General features: G+C 31.7%; 1 protein-coding gene across 1 annotated transcript; it reads right to left on the bottom strand.

Moving 5' to 3' along the window:
• Positions 1-492: 492 nt before the first annotated feature.
• LOC127712131 (microfibril-associated glycoprotein 4-like) lies at positions 493-20,713 on the bottom strand. Its single transcript, XM_052218394.1, has 6 exons — positions 20,381-20,713; positions 8,960-9,074; positions 8,085-8,209; positions 4,735-4,831; positions 3,680-3,844; positions 493-888 (listed from the first exon to the last, which is right to left on the bottom strand). Exons 1-6 carry the CDS (start codon positions 20,681-20,683, stop codon positions 632-634), a joined length of 1,062 nt encoding a protein of 353 aa, XP_052074354.1. The 5' UTR covers positions 20,684-20,713; the 3' UTR covers positions 493-631.
• Between the last annotated feature and the right edge of the window lie 1,912 nt (positions 20,714-22,625).

Below are 22,625 nucleotides of genomic sequence, written 5' to 3'. Positions count from 1 at the left end.
AGTGTGCTTTAAATTTGTGTAACAATTCTCTGGAAATTATTCATTTTTATCACATTTTCATGATTTTAGTCAAAGAACGGCATTTTTTGCTGTATATTTATCTCATTTAAAAAATTGTCATCGGTAATTTGTTCATAAAAATTGGCACAAAGAATCTTCATGCATAATCAAGCCAAATTTCATTTTTAAAAAGAGGGGTCCGAAAACTCGTTTTGAAGTTAAATCAGTCTGAATGATAAAAATCAGTCGAGAATGCATCTTTTCCCGATATGTCACAGTTTGACTTCGTGAAAAATAACATTTAACATTAGCAACGTCATTACCTCCCCTGCAACTGTATCGTATGCCCTTAAAGAAGTAGTACGAGGACGTCAAAATTAGATTTAACTTTGTTTACTTCTCTGTTCCGATAGCTGTTTCAAAGTTTTCAAAATTGACCTTTTACCAAATATACCGTTCATAGGTAGTAAGTTAGAACGAATAAGACAAACACAATAAGAAAGTTTATTTCTCTTCCGTAGGCATATACTTTACATTCAGTTAGTATCTTTCGATTGTTCATTGGTTACGTCATCAAATTCCTTAAAAAAAATGGCTGTGCTCTTTTGTATAAAACAATTGTGAGTCTTTCTTAAACTGGTTCTAAGTGTCGTTTAATCATCATTTTAGTAGATCTCAGCGAGTAGTACACTTTCCATTTATTCCAATTCATACCCAAACGAGAAAAAGAGTGATGTGCACCTAAATATGCCCCATTCAAATTCGAAGCATAACAATCATTGTACCACCATGCCCCTTGACGTTTTTGTGCGCAGCTGCCATTTCTTCTGTCATTATCTTTGTCTTTAGTAGAAAACATCATGCCGTTGTGGATTTTAAGGGCGTCTCCTTGGCAAATAAGCAAAAATTGGATTTCATTAATTTCCATTTAAACTTACACAAGAAACACTTTGCAAAAAATAGATTTCATTCTGACGTTGTGTCTTTTGTTTCGAATAAATATTAGCTATTCATAACATTAATGTTACAAATTTTACTGCACCAGGTTAGCTTTTCGACAATTAATGTATCTTCAGTGATGCTCGAGGCCGAGATATTTGGAAATCCAAACTCAATTCAAACGTGAGAGAGCTAATCAAACAAAAAGGACTTAAAGTATAGCCAAATACGGACAGGACGTCACAGTTTGGTATGAGGGAGATATATTCCGTATATTAAAAAGGTGGCAAAGGAACATCCATGTTCAAAAAAGGAAAATTAACAATAGGGAACGAAAATCATCCCTTTTGTCGTAGATTTTTGTGTAAAGATTCCCGTGAAAAACTGAAATATCTAAATCTGGGAAAGGACAGTTATTACTGTTTATATTTGATTTAGTAAAAATAAGTTCCTTTGAGTAAATTTTGGCAAAATATCTAGAAAATTCCTGATTATTTAACGAAAAAATGTCACCAAGATAACGGCAAGTGTTGTTTAATTTATCAATTAAATGAAATTCAGACGTGTCTTAACTGAATTTGGCCTAAAACTGATTCATAACAGTAAAGAACAAGTCTGCTATTAAAGGGCCACAGTTGGTGCCCATAGGAATACATACAACCTGTTGATAAACTTATTGCCGAAACGTACATAAATGTTGTCAACGAGAACATTTAAAGCTTTAATCAATAAGCGTTATCAAACAACTATTTAATAATTAATTTAATCTGCTGAAAAATGAATAGCCGCAATCTTAAGTGCCTATCCTAAGTTAGAAGCCTGTAATCAAGATGTTGTCGTTTGTTGTATTATCATATTTGTTTTTTGTTAGTTGTTTTGTACATAAATCAGACCGTTAGTTTTCTCGGTTGAATTATTTTACATTTGTCATTTCGGGGCCTTTTATAGCTTTCTATGCGATATGGGGTTTGCCCAGTTTTGAAGGCCGTACGGTGACCTATAGTTGCTATTTTTTAGTCATTTGGTTTTTGATGGAGAGTTGCTTTATAAGCAACCATACCACATCTTCTTACTTTTATACAATAGATATAAGATGTTGTATGAGTGCCAATGAGACAACTCTCCATCCAAGTCACAATTTGTAAAAGTAAACAATTATAGGTCAAAGTACGACCTTCAACACGGAGCCTTGGCTCACACCGAACAGCAAGCTATAAAGGGCCCCACAAGTGACAAGTGTAAAACCATTCAAACAGGAAAACCAACGGTCTAATCTATATAAATAAAGGAGAAACGAGAAACACTTATGAACCTTATCAACAAACGACAACCACTGAACAACATTTATTCATATTATATTTATTTATATACATATATTTATTTATATTAAACAATGCATTTATTCTTAGGAGGCAGAATTCTTCCAGAACCTCTCTAAAAACATAAAAAGAATGTTGTTGTATCTGTTAATTTCACTTTCAGCTGTATAGATGATGCCCTTTCTAAGAATAATTCAAAATTTGGTTACTATACTGACTGTTCCTAATCCAATGAACTTGAATAAATGATGCCAGATATACAGTTTAGTATTTAAATAAATTGACAATGAGGGTGGGTTGAGAACTACACTTTTTAACAAGAGAGATGATTTCAATTTTACAATTGTGAACTTTCCATTCCTGTTTAGATACATTCCAGCAGCAGCGCCTTTATATGCAATATATATCTCAGAGTTGATACGACATTCCAGTTCGTGCGTTTCCTATAATGATGAATTGATACATGGATTTTTGACTGTTTTACGTCAAGGGACAAATTAAATGCATATTAAGTACAACAACATGATAATGTGATATGAATATAGATTCTGCTTTGAACTAGACCGATACACTGATCCGGATTGTTTAACGTGCTAGTTAAAAAGGTGACAGTTTGCAGGAAAACATGTCACCATACCCGAAAGCGACTTATTACGGGAATTTCGACAAAAGAAATGATTTTAGCTTACCGAGTCTAAATTTTCCATTTCTAGGAAGCAACATTCCAGCAGCGCCTGCATACGAACGCTTGACAAGTGAAGGTGATACACGGCTGAAATCACATATTATATTCATAATTACTTTAAATATCAGCACAACAATGTTAAATCTGCAAATTTGCGGAAGCAAATTTTTGTTCTTCCCTCGCCGGGATTCGAACTCATGCTATTGGGATGAAGAACAAAAATTTGTTTCCGCAAATTTGCAGATTTAACATTGTTGTGCTGATATTTAGAGTAATCATGAATATAATATGTGTTTTTAGCCGTTTATCACCTTCACTGGTGATCCAATGGATGGATCTGTCGTAGATTTGTCACTTGCTTAGACGTACTTATATTTATATATATATAATCAAACACTGTGTATTCGTTCTCCTTCAATTTGTAACAAAGAAATTTCGTACCCAAAATACTCTGATATTTATATACTTTCGGTACTCTATTATTTGAAATCATTGTGGACGTATTAAAATACTTGTGAATATGAATTTTCTGAACATTTTGTTCAAATTAACCAGCAATAACTTTAATTTTAATTTCGTTTCAATGATAATGGAGTAAACATTTTAACTAGTATAATTCCGCATTTTGTTATGCAGATTTTAGATTGTTTATAATTTTGGATTGATACCTCATTTGAATATATCAAACATGACGTCCCTTTATTCAAAATATTCAAGTGAAATTGTGAAGTTATACCTGCATCACCGCTATATCCATCTATATTTAAAGTATACTTCGTTGTGGCATCTCCGACACTGAATTCGGAATACTCTGCAAAGCTCGAATTCCCTTCAAAATCTTCAAGGTGTATGTAAAGCTTGTAGTTTCCAGAAGAGGTTAGAACATTTATGAAATTATTTCCTGTGCAAAAGGGAAATAAGAAATACATCTGCGAACGAATACCAATCGATTGGCTGATTATTTCTTTTTAAATCCTTTAATTCTTAATAGCTGCGATTAAAATGATTTTATGGGTTAATATGATTGTGCAATTTGTTAAAGCTACTTTGTTTGTACTTCATTGTCTTAGTAAGATATTGTTTCAGTTCTATGCGACTGTCATACAAGTGAGAGGTTTAGCTAGCTATAATCAACCCATTTCGAAATGCCTGTACCAAGTCAGAAATATAATAGTTGATTTCCATTCCTTTGATGTGTTAGAACTTTTGATTTTGCCATTTGATAAGGGACATTCCGCTTTGGATTTTCCTTTGAGTTCGTTTTTTTTTGGTATTCTACTTTTTCTATCATCCTTATAAAAAATAAGCATTTAAAAAAAAACATCAGATAACAGCACAAAAATGCACAGACAAAATTTGCTTGGTCGAATCCTATGTTAAGGTGTTGTGAAAAACAGAAAATTGTTTTTTTTTGTGTTTTGATTTTCAAATCATATAAAACTATGATTGTGGGTGGGTGATAATTTGTTATTTTGATTTAATCTATGACATGTGTAAACAATTGAATGATATACAGATCAAATTGCCTTATTGATAAAAAAAAGCTTCAACCTTATTTCTAAAGTTTAAGCTAAACAAGTAGCATGCTCAAATAATAACCTTTATATCAAACGTGAATTGTCTCCACTTGATATTGTTAACATTCTTATACAAAGAAATCATACCAATCTTTTTTCGTTTAAGATGAAAACTGTATACTCGAATAGGATACAAAAAAGTAAACAAAGATGGCTTAACTAACTGTGCTGAATGGATAAGGTGTTTTTCAATGGATTATAAAGCGAAAATTACCCAACCAATACTCGGATTCCAAATTTCCAAATCCAATCTCATAATCGCACCATCCTCTGTAAAAATCAACAGTTCCGTTCATTCTGCTTTGGAAAACCTTTTGAAAAATTATATAACATAAATAATAATGAAATCAAATAAAACACATTCTCGACATTTTCAGCGATTAGTCCATTTCCACTGAGGTAAAATTGTGTGTGAATGCAGTATTGTTATTTCGATGTATCGTTATTCTTTTTTTTTTAATTTATAGCTATTCACGTGTGTATCTAATTGTACCTCTTTCGTTTTCACATTTTTGTTTTTTTTTGTGTTACTGGTGAAGGTAAAAAGTGTTTTGATCATTGAAATTAATATCGTACATGTCAAATACGTTTATGTTATGTTAATTGATTTACCTCTTCTAACAGGAAATCAATAGAGACAGATTTTGAATAATGTAATATACTTACAATATCTGCGAAATTTGATAGAAGTTTATTTCCCGAATTTTGAATTGTCACTATTTTTAACTTGTAATCAAGTTTCAGCAAATTCAATCACCAACCATGGTTTAAGTTGTTAGTTAAGATGATAAAGATCAATGCAAACAAAAATTCAGAACAAAAAAGTTAGCTTAAAGAAGTTTCGTGGTTTTATGAAGAAATAACTCGAGAATAAAACAGAAAGTGCAAAAAACTATATCTAAGATTGAGAATGGAAATGGGGAATGTGTCAAAGAGACAACAACCCGACCAAAGAGCAGACAACAGCCAAGGCCACCAATGAGTCTTCAACACAGCGAGAAAATCCACACCCGAAGGCGGGCTTCAGCTGGCCCCTCAACAAAAATGTGTACTAGTTCAGTGAAAATGGACGTCATACTAAACTCCAAAACATATAAATGAACTAAAATTAATAATCATACAAGACTAACAAAGGCCATAGGCTCATGACTTTTAACAGGCGCAAACATGGGTGAAACATGTTTAGTGAGATCTCAACCCTCCCCTATACCTCTAGCCAACGTAGAAAAAACAAACACACATCAATACGCACAGTAAAATTCAGTTTAAAAGAAGTCCGAGTCCGATGTCAGAACAGGTAACAAAAGAAACTAAGCAAAATGACAATTATACATAAATTAACAAAGAACTACTAGCAGTTACTGATATGCCAGCTCCAGACCTCAATTAAACTGATTGAAAGATTATGTCTTCATCATATGAAAATCAAGCACAATCCCTCCCGTTAGTGGTTTAGTATCATACCATCAAAAATATATGAGAAGAGCATAATCCGTATCATGCCAACAACTGGTTTTAGAATAAATTTGTTTATTTCCGATGCAATGAGTGAATCAATATAAATACCAACATATGCCATCTTTAATGACCTGACAACAGTATCGTAACTATATCCCTTCTGAATAAGTCTGTTTAAAGGTTTGGTTAGCTTTTGAGGTAAATGCCGACATTTTTGTGCTTTGTAAAGAAGATTGGATGTGAAGTACCCAAACGTATAAGATGTCTGCATGTTGATTTGTATTTACGAATGATGTCCTTGTACCGATGATAACATTTAGTAAATGTTTTGACTAGTTTGTGATATCGAAAACCCTGGTGTAATAATTTTTCAGTAAAACAGAGATTTCTTTCGTTAAAATCAAATACGTTGTTACATACACGAGCGAATGGAACAAGTTGAGATATATAAACACCATAAGATGGTGATAAAGGAACGTCATCACCTAAAATTGGATAATCAACAATAGAAAATGAAAAATCATCTCTTTTATCATAAATTTTGGTATCAAGTTTCCCGTTAAAGATATAGATATCAAGATCCAGAAAAGGGCATTGTTCATTGTTAGTATTAGCTCTATTTAAAGTCAGTTCAGCCGGATAAATCTCTTTAGTGTACATACTGAAGTCGTCATTAGTGAGAGCCAATATATCATCCAAATATCTAAAAGTGTTATTAAATTTTTGTATCAGATGTTGTTTCGATGGGTCTTTGCTGATTTTAGTCATAAATTGTAACTCATAACAATATAGAAAGAGGTCCGCCGACCACAAACAGCAAATACTTAAAAACAAAAAGGAAATGGAAAACAGAGCCAACAAAGAAACTAGAGGCTCTCAAGAACCTGTGTCGCTCACCTGTATCTTCTGTGTTTTTGGAAATCATGTAAAATAAGGTTAAAATCATAATGAATAGTATTAGATACACTATGGCCTAATAATGTTTGAGGAGAAGTTTGGTTAAATTTGGCCCAGTAGTTAAATTAAAAGCAGGTCATCCCATTGTAGTCTTACAATAGTTACCGAAGACCTCTTACCATTATTTAAATTTGTTTTCAAGTTGTGACCATTTGAAATTGTTTTTTTTTACAATTTTCCCTTAGACTTCTATAGTAAAACCCTATGTTCTATTTTTAGCCATGGCTGCCATGTTGGTTGGATGACAGGGTTATTGGATACATTTTTCAATCAAGATACCCTATTGAAAATTGTGGCTAAGTTTAATTCTACTTGGCCCAGTAGATTAAGTGGAGATTATTTTTGTAAAAAATTACAAAAATTTACGAAAAATTGACTATAAAGGGCAATAACTCCTTAAGGGGTCAATAAACAATTTTGGTCATTTGACTTATTTGAAGATCGTACTTTGCTTAACATTATTGCTGTTTACAGTGTATTTCTATCTATAATAATATTCAAAATAATAACCAAAAACTGCAAAGTTTCCTTAAAATTACCAATTCAGGGGCAGCAACCCAACAACAGGATGTCTGATTCGTCTGAAAATTTTAAGGCGGACAGATCTCAACCTGATAAACATTTTTACCCCGTCAGGTTTGCTCTAAATGATTTAATTTCAGAGATATAGGCCAAAAACTGCATTTTAACCCTATGTTCTGTTTTTAGCCATGTCGGCCATGTTAATTGGCAGGCGGGGTCACCGGACACATTTTTAAAACTAGATACCTTAATAATGATTGTGGCTGATTTGGTTAAATTTGGCCCAGTAGTTTCAGAGGAGAACATTTTTGTAAAAGGTAACGGACGACGGACGACGGACGCCAAGTAATGAGAAAAGCTCACTTTGCCCATTAGGCAAGGTGAGCTAAAAATGAATCTAGTCATTGTTGCTTTTTATTTAATAAAACAATCTTTTAATACAACAAATGTGTCGTGTTAGATATAATTGAGAAATACTGGTATTTATTTCACTTGTTCGACAAAGTGAACACCAATATTTCAAAAGTAAAATACACTAAACATTGATATCTGTATTCTGTACGAATAAAATGATACTATAACATTAAAACAAAAGTCGAATAAAATCTACTTCAGCACTACACTTACCGTCCAACCAAGTCCTGCTGTATCCATGTCACAGTAAACATCAAACTTCTCATCTGATGGATATATTGTATATATCCCTGACCAACTTCCTTGTGGAAGGTCACTGCAGTCCCGTATGCGAGGGTCTGAAGTTATTTTAAAAAATAGATTTGTTTTATGTTTATCACTTCATACTTATCTCATATATCAGATAATATATAAGTATAGTGCACGGACAACGATTGAATGATGACACTTAATTTGTGGTAATAATATTGATATGAGCTTAATATTATCCAGTCTTTTCAACATCTTTACATACTGGTCCTTGCTGTAAAGTACTTGTCCCCATTAAAACAAGACCGCGTCCATTCGTGTTGTATGTGTGGTGTAATTGATGAAGATTGCAATTTTGCAATTTCATACTTATCAATTGAAGCTCATATTAATTAATTAAAAATTATTAAGTTGTAAATATAAAATATTTTTGTATAAGTGATCTAAAGTACTTTCTTTACTATTCTTTAAACTATTGGTAATTTCACTTTTCTAATAATAGAAAGAGGAGATAACGGAAATGATCTATATTATTAATTTTGTCTGAGATCATACGAAACGACATAATTAAAAGTCAATTTTCTATTTTACTTCAAGGACTGTAGAACATCGTTTACATAATAAAGTTTGAATATGACAAATTTGTTTGAAAATAGTCGGTTTACATGAAACTTCATCCTTTAAAAGCTGCTGATAAACTGCTGCGAAGACACGAGAAAAACGCTTTTTCACTCCAACAATAAATGTGGAGGGTAAACACATTTAAAGTCATGAATGAAAACATTTTGTGGATCAGATTAATTAGTGTAGATGCATATGCAATGAAATATTAAACTTACGTGTGCTACTTTCAGATAACTTATTTGGTAATGGAACACAATAGTAGTTCGGTCCCCGTGGCACACAGGCCTCATTGCGCTTACAAGCATTTCCTTTGCATTGACCAGCTAGTTGCTGAAAGTTGATCAACAAAACATTTACATGAACATGAATATTTCAATCATTCGTCCGAATTTTACATCATAAGTGTAGAAACTTTATCTCCCACCTGAGGTCAAGGTCTGCATAATCTGTGTATGCTATGGTCAAATAAGGAAGTGGATTAACCAGTTATTGGGAGGGGCAATTAAGATCAGATTATTGCATGAGCTTGGACATGCAGTCATTCAGCTAATTTCTCTCAAGAAGAAACATCGTTTATTTGAAGCTTAGAAAATATTTTGTAACTTTTTGCAAAAAGGAAGATTGCTGTGTATAGCTGAAGCTGAAATTGTGAGGTTTTAATTTTTTGCAAAAATGGGGTTTACTTATTGTATGCAGATTTGTGTGTGAGATTCAGAGAGCCGACTGCATTAAAGACTTTTTCAGAGCAGATTTCCAACTACTTGTGAAATTCTAAATATCTGAGGAAGGTCCATCTTTGTTGAAAGTACAGCTATAATTCAGGTAAAAGCGAACCTTAATCATTTTATTTTTAACTTCGATTTTTGCCTTTGAACCATGATTCGGCGTACATTAATTTTTGGTCACTCTTTTATTCATAGATTGGAATCATTTATGTTTGGAAAAAGCTATCAGGAATGGTTAAATTTGGGGTTTGATGGTACAGACATTCAAGTCGAGTATTTCGGTTTGGGTGGAAGTACGCTTCGTCCGGGTCCAAAATGCATTTAAAGGCAAGAGCTTATCAAAATTATTGATGATAAGAAACCTCATTATGTTTTTCTTCAAATCGGCGGCAATGATTTATCCGCTGAATCAAATGCCGATAGATTAGCGAGAGATATAATAGTTTTTGCCGATTACATAATTAAATGCTATCATGTTCGTCACGTGATTATAGGTCAGTTGCTCCCGAGATACTCCGGGGGATTGGAAGACAATTATAATAACAAGGTTATAGAGATAAACAAAGAGCTACGAAAAAATGTATATCAACGTTGCGATATAAGGCACTGGCAACACAGGGGGTTTTGGAAAAACACTCTAGCACTGTTATCAAATGACAAGGTGCATTTAAATGCTACAGGCATGGACAAATATGCAAAGAGTGTTCGTGCAGCTGTAGGTAGTCCAGCTCGAAGTTAAATATTTATTTTATCACTTTTATGTTGATATTGATGCAATTATCTACTATACAAAAAATTGATATGGAGGTTCTTGTCATGTGGTAACTTGACAAATATTATGGTTACATACTGAAAATATGGTACTCCATTACTACTTAATTCAATATATTTTTCCTCTGTCTTGCTTTGATTTATTATGGTTATGACACAAGAATGGTTGACATTACTAATGTCTTATATTATTACATGGTTCAGTTACATGATATGTTTTACATGTGGATTAACTATTTCAATCATTTTTCATGTACATACGTGTGTATTGACTTTGGTTCAAGCAGAAGAACATACTTAATGGTTTATATTATAAGAAACACCGACATAGCTAGATAATACTATTAATTATCTAATTACTACCACATTTTATATTAATTAGTATTGTAATTTTCATTGTTATTAATAAATGTTATATGAGTATTTTAAACCAAATCTTGAATTCTATCCTAATTCTATCCTAATTCTATCCTATTTTGGGAAAATTTCAGAAATTCAAATGTGACGTCACCTTTTTTTTTTTGCGTTAATCTCTTTGGCTAACTCGGCTGTGAATTTTTATGTGCTGGTTTATGTTGTTTTATTTATTCGTTTTTATTATCCAGAAAAGCGCTTCGGACGCATAAAATTATTAAACGTGTTGTTTTCAATTTTTTTAATTCTGTAGTTAGTCACTACTTCGATGTTATCATGTATATCTATTATATAGTCATTTGTATAAATTTACTGTTTGCAAAAGTATGAATTATTCTAAATACTATTTATTTTCTTATCCAAGACATATATCTTTAGCCGTATTTGGCACAACTTTTTGGAACTTTTGGTCCTCAATGCTCTTCAACTTTGTACTTGTTTTGGCTTTCCAACTTTTTTGATCTGAGCTTCACTGGTTAGTCTTGTGTGGACGAAACGCGCGTCTTAAATTTTAAACCTGGTACCGTTTGTTAGCTATTATTCGTATGTTTCTCTGTCCTATATGTTCTCCCATTTATTTCTATTGTAGTCCTGTCATGTAATGTTGTTATTTTAATGTTATATTTAACATTGCCATAAAAGCAGGAGGTTTGGCTAGCCACAAAACCAGGTTCAACCCACCATTTTTTTCTTAAAATGTCCTGTACCAAGTCAGGAAAATGGCCATTGTTATATTATAGTTCGTTTCTGTGTGTGTTACATTTTAATGTTGTGTTTCTGTTGTGTCGTAGTTCTCCTCTTATATTTAATGTGTTTCCCTCAGTTTTAGTTTGTAACCCGGATTTGTTTTTTTCTCAATCGATTTATGAATTTCGAACAGCGGTATACTACTGTTGCCTTTATTTATAAACCTATATGGTTGTGTCACAATAGGGTAAATTGTTTATAAATTTAATTTTACATGTTTTCTATACACATAATAGTTGTAATTCAGGAGTTACTATATCAGTATATATAATTTTTGTTTTTACATGTTTAATTCAATATTGGTTGAATCTATGTATTCATTTATACATGTATAGGCTTACAAATATGCCTAATAATTGGATCAACATTTTCCTCAATTGGTCATATTACAAATATGCCTAATATTTATTGGATCAATATTTTCATCAGTTGGTCATATTAAGAAAATATTGTACTAACAATTAGTTTAAACAATATTTATTCAGATAAATCAACATTAAACGATATTATTCAAATGAAATAATATTAAGGATTCAGAAACAAGCAATTTGCTTTTACAAATCTGTCTCCTTTTACAAAAATAATACACTTATTGGACAAAACATAAATATAAATACTGGCATGCTCCGTAATAAATATATGAATATGAAAAAGGTGAAAGAAGAAGAAGAAAGAAAAAGAAAAAAAAAAAATTTTAATGAGAAAAAAAATTTAAAAAATAAATCAATAAACATGAATTATTGTAATGTATACAGTGTGAAATGCTTGGGTTCCTATTGAATGATGAAGCATTAACATCAAGGGTTAAAACGTTTACTTTTAATAATATATTTCTGCACCAAACTAAATAAAAGACTATTTTGCTCATCTGAGAGTACCGTTGATCCAAAAAGCAAAGTTTTTGTGTTAACTTGGACAGGAAGAACTGAAATAGAATCTAATAGTTCATGTCTTAAATCAGTGTATATGGGACAAGATAACAGGAAGTGAGAATTTGTTTCTACATCACCACAACGACAATTTGGAGAGTCTACTAAATTACGAACGAATAGGTGAGAATTCAATGAATTTGAATCCATTCTTAAGCGAGCATGAAGAATTTGACCAAAACGATGTCCTATATAATAATACGCTGGGACCTTACTATTTTGGGTACTAATTTGTTTTTTGAATAATGATAGATATTCACAGTTTCTTATGTTTAAGTTAAGAGTGTTCCATAGTTTTGTTGTTGCTGGGATGAAATATTCAGAATATAAACGGTTCCGTGTGTTGACGTGTGCAATATTATTTCTTTGTCTTGTATTATGATAATGACTACTTCCTACTGTATCGGGCAATAAGTCTCTTAAATACTCTGGGGTTTTATTATTCAAAATTTTGTGATAATGAATTAGTCTATGATTGCGTTGTCTTTCAGATAATTTTTCCCATCGAGTTTCAACATATAAATTGTTTATACTGGTAAGTTTAGTATCCCCCGTGACGATACGCGCTGCGTCAAGTTGAATATTTTCAAGTTTAGCAATCAAATTCTGATTTTGAGAGTCCCAAACGACATCGGCATATTTAAGAATTGGGCGAACAAATGATATGTAAATTTTTTCAAGTGTAAACCTTTCAAGAACATTTTTCATTTTTCTCATTATATTTATTCTTTTGTAAGATTTAGAGACTATATATTCAATATGGTCGTTCCAGGATCCGTTGTTAGAAAAAAAGACACCTAGATGTTTGTGTTTACTTACTGTTTGTAGCTCTTGGGTATTCATATTTAATGGAGGATGAAAGGGTCTATTTATTTTTTTTGAAATTATCATACTTTCAGTTTTTTGGGCATTGAAATTCACAAGCCATTTTTTTGACCAATTATAAATCTTATCTAGATCGTTATTTAAAATTGTAGCTGTTTCTGTTGGATTGTCAACCATAATATACAACGAAGTGTCATCTGCGAACAGCTTAATTTGAGCTTGAATGTCTTCTATTATATCGTTTATAAATATCAAAAAAAAGGAGAGGGCCCAGAATGGACCCTTGTGGGACGCCTGCATTTACAGGTAACCATTCGGAACTTGAACCGTTAATAACCACCCGCTGGACTCTATTTGTAAGATAATTTTCAAACCACCTTAGTAAAGAACCCGATATGCCCGCTTGTTGAAGTTTAAATAGCAGTCCCTTATGCCAGACTCGTTCAAACGCTTTACTTATATCACAGAATACTACCCTTATTTCTTTACCGCTATCTAAAGCCTTCCCAAAATCATTTGAAATGTTAATTAATTGATTAACCGCTGAATCCCCCCGTGTAAAGCCTGACTGATTTTTCGTTAAAATATTATTACGCTTAAAGAGATTGTAAACATGTTTATATACACAACGTTTCATACACTTTGAAATTACACTCAACAAGGAAATAGGTCTATAGTTTTTAACGTCATTCGGTTTACTATTTTTATAAACTGGGGTAACATTTGCTCTTTTCCATTGATCTGGAAAAGTAGACGTACTTAACGATAAGTTAAATAGCTTACATAGTGGATACTTCAAAACAGAAGATGCTTCTTTTAACAATTTGGGACTTATGAGGTCTGGGCCAGAAGCTTTTGTGGGATTAACAATTTTCAATATATCTTCAACTTCAGTAACAGTAAGTTCTATATAACTAATGTCACCACTAATAGTATGAAGTTCTTCAGGTAACATAGCACTTGAATCATCAATATTTGACTGGGAAGAAAAAAATCGATTAAATTCATTTGCCTTTTCGCTTTCGTCAAATATTAAGTTGTTATTAACCATTAACGGAGGTATACTTGCGTCGTTTGTTTTTAATCCAGATATTTGTTTGACCGTTTTCCACCAATTAGTAGTGGACGGGTTACTGTTCCTGATTTTTTTAATTAAATTATTGTTATAATCATCCTTTGATTTTCTAATTAAACTGGTAACTTCATTTCGTATTTTCTTAAATTTTGACCAATCCGATTGGTTATTATATTTTTTAGCCTTTCTGTGGATTCTATTTTTTTTCCTTATCTTTTTTTTAACATCATTTGTTAGCCATGGAGGTTCATTTTTTTCAGATAAAATGTTACGATATCTGTCATAATCTCCTCGATCATATAGCCAAATTTTTCGCTAAAAAGTTTTTTGACGACATTTTGGAAAGTTCAAAAGACTAATTATAGGACAGTGAAAACGTATTTGGTCTAATAAAGGTGGCCCGACTCTACAGTATGTTATTATGTGAGCATCGTTTGTTATAAAAAGGTCTAACAATGATGACGACGATTCAGTAAAATGAGTAGGTTCGTCTATCATTTGAGTAAGACTAAATTGGCTTAACAAAGGTGTAATTTTTGAATTAACAGGGGCTAGTTGGTTATCGTTAAAATCACCATATCAAGCGAATATTCAATTTTTTCCCAGATATCTGATCCACTATTAGGAGGTATATAAAAGGTTCCGAGCAAAGCCTTTTTATCTTTAAATCTAAGTTCTAACCATATTGCTTCCAAACTTTCGCTTTCGAGGTCACTTCGACGTTGAACATGTATATCATTTTTTACATAAACAATTATCCCCCTTGTGTGGACCCCTGTCACGACGGAAGGGGTGCTGGTAATTTAGGATTTCAATTGATTCGTCCGTATGATTATTGTTTAACCAGGTTTCACTAAACGCTAAAATGTCGAAATCAGAATATTCAGCTAAAAAATTAAACAATTTTAACAATTAAAATAGTATATTTTTTTAATTATTTCAGTCAAAATGCTAAAGCAATGAACAAAAAGGAAAGCTGCTCCCAGAAATTTGAGGGAGGCGACAATGTCTTTGAGGTGGAGACTACTGATTTGCCAACATTAAATAGACAAATGGCAAAGAAATAAAGGAGTACTAGGACACAACCACAACGAGCTGATTTGCTGGACAATATTCCTATGAGTTCTCCAAACAATAATCTTCAAATCAGTCCATCCGCAAATGACATTGCTGAAGCATTGTTTGCAAAGTTGCACAATTCCGGCATTCAACTAGTAAAGGACAATGACATGATGCCGACTATCGAGATTTCAAACATACTGCATCATTTTTCACAAACAGGTCATGCAAGCACATCCCAGTCTATGCAGATTCCGGTTAATACAAGTATACCCCGTTGGCAACTGTACAACATGATAACAGTGATGACCATTACTCATCATTAGCAAAACTTCAGCCACCCTTATCTTCGGATCCGGATGTAATAGCTGGTGAGCAGTTCCACTCAAACTCTGCTAATGTAGACACTCCCTATGCATGTCATATGTTAAAACATTCCATACCATTAGATTTTCATATTAGTTGTAAGTAAAGAGATGATATTTGGGCAGATAATTATGTGAATTTTGCTTTTTTGCTGCCGTCTAATATTGAGGAAGATTCCTCAACTTTATTTGAAAATTTTAATACCACTATTTCAAATGGGAAAAACAAAAGGGAGCTCCAATCAATTCATCAGTGGATGAATGCTTTTGACATATTTATGTCCATTTATTTAGGAAAGTCTTTGAATTTTGCTTTGGCTTTGATAAAGTATAGTTATACTATTCGTGGTTTATGTAAATCTTTGGGGTTTCAAGCAGCTAAAACATACAATGAGAAATTTAGAAGGGTGAAAAAAATTCTAAATTTGAGATGGGATACCATAAATGACGAGTTATGGAAGTCTGTATCTCTGACTGAACGGTCAAACAGTTCCACGTGTCAGGAATGAAACTCCTTTATAAAAACCTCTAAAACTACATTTCCAAGAAGGGTCCAACAAAATTTCAGTTCCCCATCGGCTATTGTTGGGCGTTTTGTAACATGTGTAAGTCGGGGAATGTACATCCAAAAACTGTAAACTCAAACACCAGTGTGTCCATTGTAACAATAAACATTGTACCCTCGCTTGTACATAGGGTCAAGTTAAACGAGCAACCTCTGCCAAACATTCCTTCTCCGGTAAAAGTTCATGAATTGAATAAATTTTTATCGGGTTACAATCAACAGTTGAAAGAGAAATTGATAAATGGTTTTACACATGGGTTTCAATACATTCTTTTTTTTCAAGATCTGATTTATCAGCAGTGCAATACCAAAATATTGAGACAGTGACAGAATTAGTCCAGTTGTCTGGTTCACGGTGTCTAATGGCTAAAAGTGACATTAAGGACGCATTTCGCTTCATAACGATTTAAGAAAGAGATCATCATTTATTAGGAGTTCAGTGGGATATTTTTTCTTTGTAGGAAAATCTGGTACTAATAATTGTTTGACAGCATTGCACAATTTTATGTGCCTTGCAGAGAAAGTGGGGGTTCCCATAAAAATGGAAAAAACACAACTCCCAACAACCTGTCTTGTAATATATGGAATTGAAATTGATTCCGTACGGATGGTTGCTCGTTTACCTGAGGAAAAAAATTCAAAACATTCATTATTACTTAGTAAGTACAAATGTAAACGTAGTGTAACTCTAAGAGATTAGACATCCAGATTAGATCTTAGATTATGGGATATTATTATTAAGGATTTTAATGGTAAATCATGTTTTTTATATAACGAACATGACGAATGGGTTTCCTCAGATGTCTTGAAACTTTATTCAGATGCTGCTGGGAAACATTATGGGCTTGCTGCTGTTTTTGGAAGTTTGCAGGTGAATGGCCACAGGAGATAAGAAATTTGCCCATTACAATAAAAGAGCTGTTCACGATTGTTTTGTCAATTGATATTTGGGGTGCTTTTTTAGCCAATCATAACATTTTGTTTTTACAGAATAATGCAGCGGTTGCTGCAAATCTAAATAAAACATTTTCAAAAGAAAAGAGTATTATGTAATTTGTCCGTAGATTTGTGCTAGCTGCTTTGAAGTACAATATCAATTTTCAAGCTAATCATATTCCTGGAAAGACCAATGTGATTAATGACCTGTTTTCTCGATTTTCTTTTTAGAAAGTTCATCGGATAGCTCCATGGCTAAATCCTTCTCCTGTGTAAATTCCACCTAAATTTTTGAATCTGTAACGGATCAACTCATTACTGCATCCTTATCTTCAAATACAGTGTCATAATATAACAGAATGTTAAATATGTATCAAGAATTTTGTACAACGTTTTTTCCAAGTTAGTCAATTACTTCCATCTACTCGTGTCATGATCGCTCATTTTATTTCGTATCTTTTTATTAAAAATTATCAACCCTTTACGATAGCTTCATACATTTCTGCTATAAGCTATGTACACAAAATAAGATTTTTACAAGACCCGATTGATACCTTTTTTGGTAAAGAAAATGTCAAAAGGTTCCAAATACTTACGTAGTTCAGTTGATACAAGGTTGCCCATAACCTACGATATTCTTAAGAAATTAATTCAATCTATTCCAAAAGATTTGTAGGATATCATAATCAATTTCTTTTGAAAGCTATGATGTCATTGGCATGTTTCTGCTTCTTACGGATTGGAGAAATAATTATTAAGTGTAATAACGAATTATTTAAAGTCATTAAAATTATTTTAAAACACAGTAATATGCAACAAAAGACTTTATCAATTCCTATGGTTAAAGAAAATATATATTGTCCTGTTACTGCTCTACTGGAGTATTTACGGTTGTCAAATAATAAACTAAGCCCTCTATTTAGATTTCAGTGTGGGAAGCCTGTTTCATCATTTTACTTTAACTCGTCTTTGAAAAGTTTATTATTGTTTGCTGGTTTGGATGCAAATGTTTATAAGGGTCACAGTTTTAGAATTGGGGCTGTTACTTCAGAGGAGTGCCTTTAGCTATGATTCAAAACATGGGTAGATTGAAGTCCAATGCCTTTCAGCATTACATAAGACTTAATAATTTGTGTATGTAAGTAAATAACCTTCTGTTCTTTTGGTAGTAATGATTTGTTTTTATTTTGTCGAACATTCTAGACTTACTAGTAGAGGTCAACATGGTTTGCTCTACAGGGTTTCGTACTTTTAAGTATTTGGGTAGAGGTCAACATGGCTTGCTCTTCATTTGTTTTTCATTCAACATGTCCAATACATTGAGTTTTGTGAAATAATTTTATTTGTTTGTTTTTGTTTTTATATTTTATATTTTAGAATTTTTAAGTGAACATTTTCACATGACTATTATTATTAAAAGTAAAAATAATGATTTTGGACTATGTTTATTTAAAAATTAAATATTTTAGAACATAATTCTCCCAAAAATGTTTTCATGAAGATAAAATGCGTAGCAACTTGAACATATGCCGTATAATTTAATTGGTCTTTTGCATGAAATGTATAACTAATGTTCACGGTGTTGCATGTATAATTGCAACACAATAAAGTATTACTAAAATAAAAAGTTACTGTATTTGATTAGAAAAGTTATAATCAACCAGTTACAAAATACAAACAATTAATTCAGTTAAATTTCAAAATTATACTTTTTTTAATCCGTTTCCCTCGCTGGTCAAAGAATGTAATATGCAATACATACCCCATCCCAAAAATAATCACCGATACTTTTTTTTTTGTATATAAAAATGCAGTACCATCAAACTATGTGAACCGGAGAAAGAAAGATACTCTATAATGGAAGATCTGTGATCTGTGTTATATCCAACAACATAATCTCGCTAAATGAACATAAATGATACTGGTTGAAATGCTCATGGTGCGTTTTCCTAGAATAACCTTCTTCATGCGTATCTAAATACATTTTGTAAGGGACGCTCAATACAAAATGTTAAGCCAAATAAATAAACCGTTAAGTTATAAAATCTAAAACAGAACAGTCAAAATCGTGTCACGTCAACATAAACTAGGATCTTTTCAACCTTAGCTTTAGTTTTGATACCTAATGTAGAATATGCAATTAATATATACAATATAAAATTTTAATTTGCCAGTAAAAGTTGTTGGTTACATAGTGGCTGGTTCGTTTTGGTAAATTATAAAAGTTCTCACAATTAAGGGTTCATACCTACTTCATAAATAAAGAAGTTAGTTTGTTTACTAGTCGTACTATTATTATTTCTGTGTAAAATTTGTATTATTGTGAACCTACTCTTTTTCCAGAATAATAGTGTAATAGAAGTGTACTATGTCATATATAAACGCTGACCATTTTAATAATAAAGTTTTTCCATCAAGATCTAGGCCAAAACTTTTAGATACAGACACAAAAGAAAATCTTGATGAATGAGATCATAAGGTCAACATGAATATCGCCATTAATGCATGTATTGTATGTTAAGGAATTTAATGAAGATATTCCTTAGCAGAAAATTTTTAACTTGCCCAGCAGTTATAAAAACTGCCCTTTACAAATATTCCAGCTATTTAGATTTCCGTGACAGTTGTTCCTAATTTTGCGACACTAGACCTGATGATGTCAAACAATAACCCCCTTTGCAATGTAATACCACCATTTTTCTTGCAATGTCATTCAAATTCTACGTCAAGGTTTGACATATTCTGAAATGAGGGATAAATAGCAATATGGCGTATAGGCATTTAATGTCTTATAACTTGTATGAGTCATTTCATAATTGTGTAATCAATTCAAATTATATATCAAATTATCAGATTTGTTTTCAATGGAAACTTTAATTAGATATCTATCAATATAAATACATTTTTCACTAAAAATGTAAATGAGAGTTTTCGTAATTGCAAACCTGATACTATCGCTTTTTCGCATTTATAAAAATATTGCAAAAGTTTCTATATTTACAGACTATATTAAGAACATTTGAAAACTTGCCTTTCTAAAGACTAAAATATGTTTACATTGAATACTAGCTATTCTATGACAAAACATCCTTAAAACCGAAAAATGATAATCAAATATGACTTTTTTTTCCGAAATAAGTATTATAATATAAGATATTTTATTATCATAAATGTTCTGAAATATTTTCCCATAATTTGTTTTGATAGATCTTATATCGTTATTACCTTTGGAAAGGTCGAGGCAGCTACAAAGCTATTTCCAGTACTTTCAATGAGTCCACATTTACTTTCCCCCGGTTCAGCATCATTTATCTGGCAAGTTTTATTCCATGATATAAAGTTTATAGATTTGCACAACTGCACTCTCGAGCAAAACTGGGCGCACAATGACCACATTGGTATAGCTACCGTAAACAGCACGTGACCACTATATATTGTGTCTTTTTGTTTTTTGATAACAACTATTTCACATAATGTCCAAGCAAATAAGAAAGCTAACAAAAACGTCAGACGGTACATGTTGTGCATACTGAATTACTATGAAAAGTAGTGAAGTTTTTCCCCGCTTTTTTCAAAACACTTTGGATGTGTTTAATTGAGTGTCATTGTATAACACTGACAAGATCGACAAGTAAATGAGTCTCTATTTATTCAGTTGTCAGGGAACTGAAACTAAATATAAAATACAATAACATTTATACTGCAAAATTCATGAAGAAGTGACATTTGTTAAATCAATTTAACTCAATTTTCGTCAATGCAGCAATAAATAACTAATGAATTTAGCGTTTTAATGAGAAATAGGGAACATTCAAACGTCTCATTTTTTATCAGTTTAATCGTTTTTCCTTTTTAAATATTCACCTAGTCTTTTCATACAACTTCTAAAAACTTCCATTTGACCATTCAACAATAACAAACAAACAATTTTTAAAATTTTCGTGGCATAGTCATTTATCTGGAGTCTATCTGTTAAAGTCAATAGGAAGTTAAAAAAATAAAAACTATAGTTTATTCAGCTTTAGTTTTATATTGAAATCAACATTATATCATGTTTCAATTAAAATTTCAAAAAGAGAACAATATTTCTGAAAAGAAAGTAAATTACTTTCAGTAAGAAACCATACATTTAAGAGTTTGGGTAAAAAAAAAAATATCCGTATTGCCAGGTTCTATTGTTTTTCATTAATATTCTGAAATAAGTTAGCTTGTATTGTGCATTATAAAAGACACAAAAGATATGTGTTAATGTGCTAAATTCAGAAAAAAATTGTTCATGAAAAATATGAGTCCTCAATTTTTGCCTAGCTTTTAAATTAGTTTCCTAATTAAGACTTCACCATTTTTTTTTCTTGTTTACTTGTTTACAGCAATTTATTCTGAAACAGTATCGACCCCCTGTAAAACTATGCGTCTGTAAGTAGTTTGAAAGCTATATCTAGCTGTTTGCAATAAATATGTAAAAGGAATGCAGATGAATCAATTACATATTAAATTATTTCACCGGTCCAATTAATTTTACCCTCAGGATGCCGATATAGTTTTTAACTTGCCCTGTCGCACTTAATTTCTGTATTGTCGTGTGATTATGCAGTTTTAATTATTTTGTTATGCTTGTCTTTGTATCTGTAATTTAGTTTTATCAAGTTGGAATAACATTTTATTTTTATACCAGATATTGAATAATTCCTAATGCAATATGTCAAATTTAAATTCTCTTAAAAATGAAGCGTCGTGTATTGAATGGGTTATACGATACCTGTCCTTTGAAATACATGCATAGTTCAGTAGGTGTTTAGTCGATAATATTGTCTTGACATTTCAGGAAAAGATAAGGACTGTATCCGGATGAAACATAAATAATTTATATCGTTAATAAAATGTTTGTCACGTGTTGAATAATTTCAACATTAGTCGTGTACTGTTTTACGATACAGATTTGACCCAACAACACTCTACTTGCCAAAATTTATTTCGTCGAAAAATTAAAAAAGACTTCCTCTGCAATTGACCAAAAAAAAAACCTTGATCTGACAATTTCAACAAAATAGATCAAATTATATTAATTGTGATAGGTTTAGAAGTCATCTTTAATGATTAAAACAGAATTGAAAATAAATATAAAATGAAAAATTATGCAGCAACCCAAATTCCACCATTGAGATTGAGACAGTTATTGATGATAATTTATAACACTTGTATATTTACAGAACACAATTGGTATAAATGATAATGTAATGATAATTGACGTGATATCATGGAGCATATTATTTACTCATTCTTACCTTTAATATATTGAACTTCGATAAACTACTTAAATTTGATAATATGTTAAAATCTTTTGGATATTTTCCAATAACACGTACATTCAAGACCATAAAAACAATAAACAAAAAGTAAAAGGTTTGTGAGGTAAGAGTATTTAAGGTTTAACATGCCTTCATTTAGAAATAACTTCCCGTTCAGTCAA

The sequence above is a fragment of the Mytilus californianus genome, unplaced genomic scaffold (genome assembly GCF_021869535.1).
Source record: "Mytilus californianus isolate M0D057914Y unplaced genomic scaffold, xbMytCali1.0.p SCAF_8, whole genome shotgun sequence".
Lineage (NCBI taxonomy): Eukaryota > Metazoa > Mollusca > Bivalvia > Mytilida > Mytilidae > Mytilus > Mytilus californianus.
This window is presented reverse-complemented; position numbering and strand designations above follow the sequence as displayed.

Coding starts and splice junctions, on each gene's coding strand:
- LOC127712131 (XM_052218394.1), bottom strand. CDS start 20,683: ATGCACAACATGTACCGTCTGACGTTTTTGTTAGCTTTCTTATTTGCT. Junction 4,832..8,084: donor CAGCAGGACTTGGTTGGACG/GTAAGTGTAGTG, acceptor ATTTTTCAAAAG/GTTTTCCAAAGCAGAATGAA. Junction 3,845..4,734: donor GGAATCCGAGTATTGGTTGG/GTAATTTTCGCT, acceptor CCTTTTGCACAG/GAAATAATTTCATAAATGTT.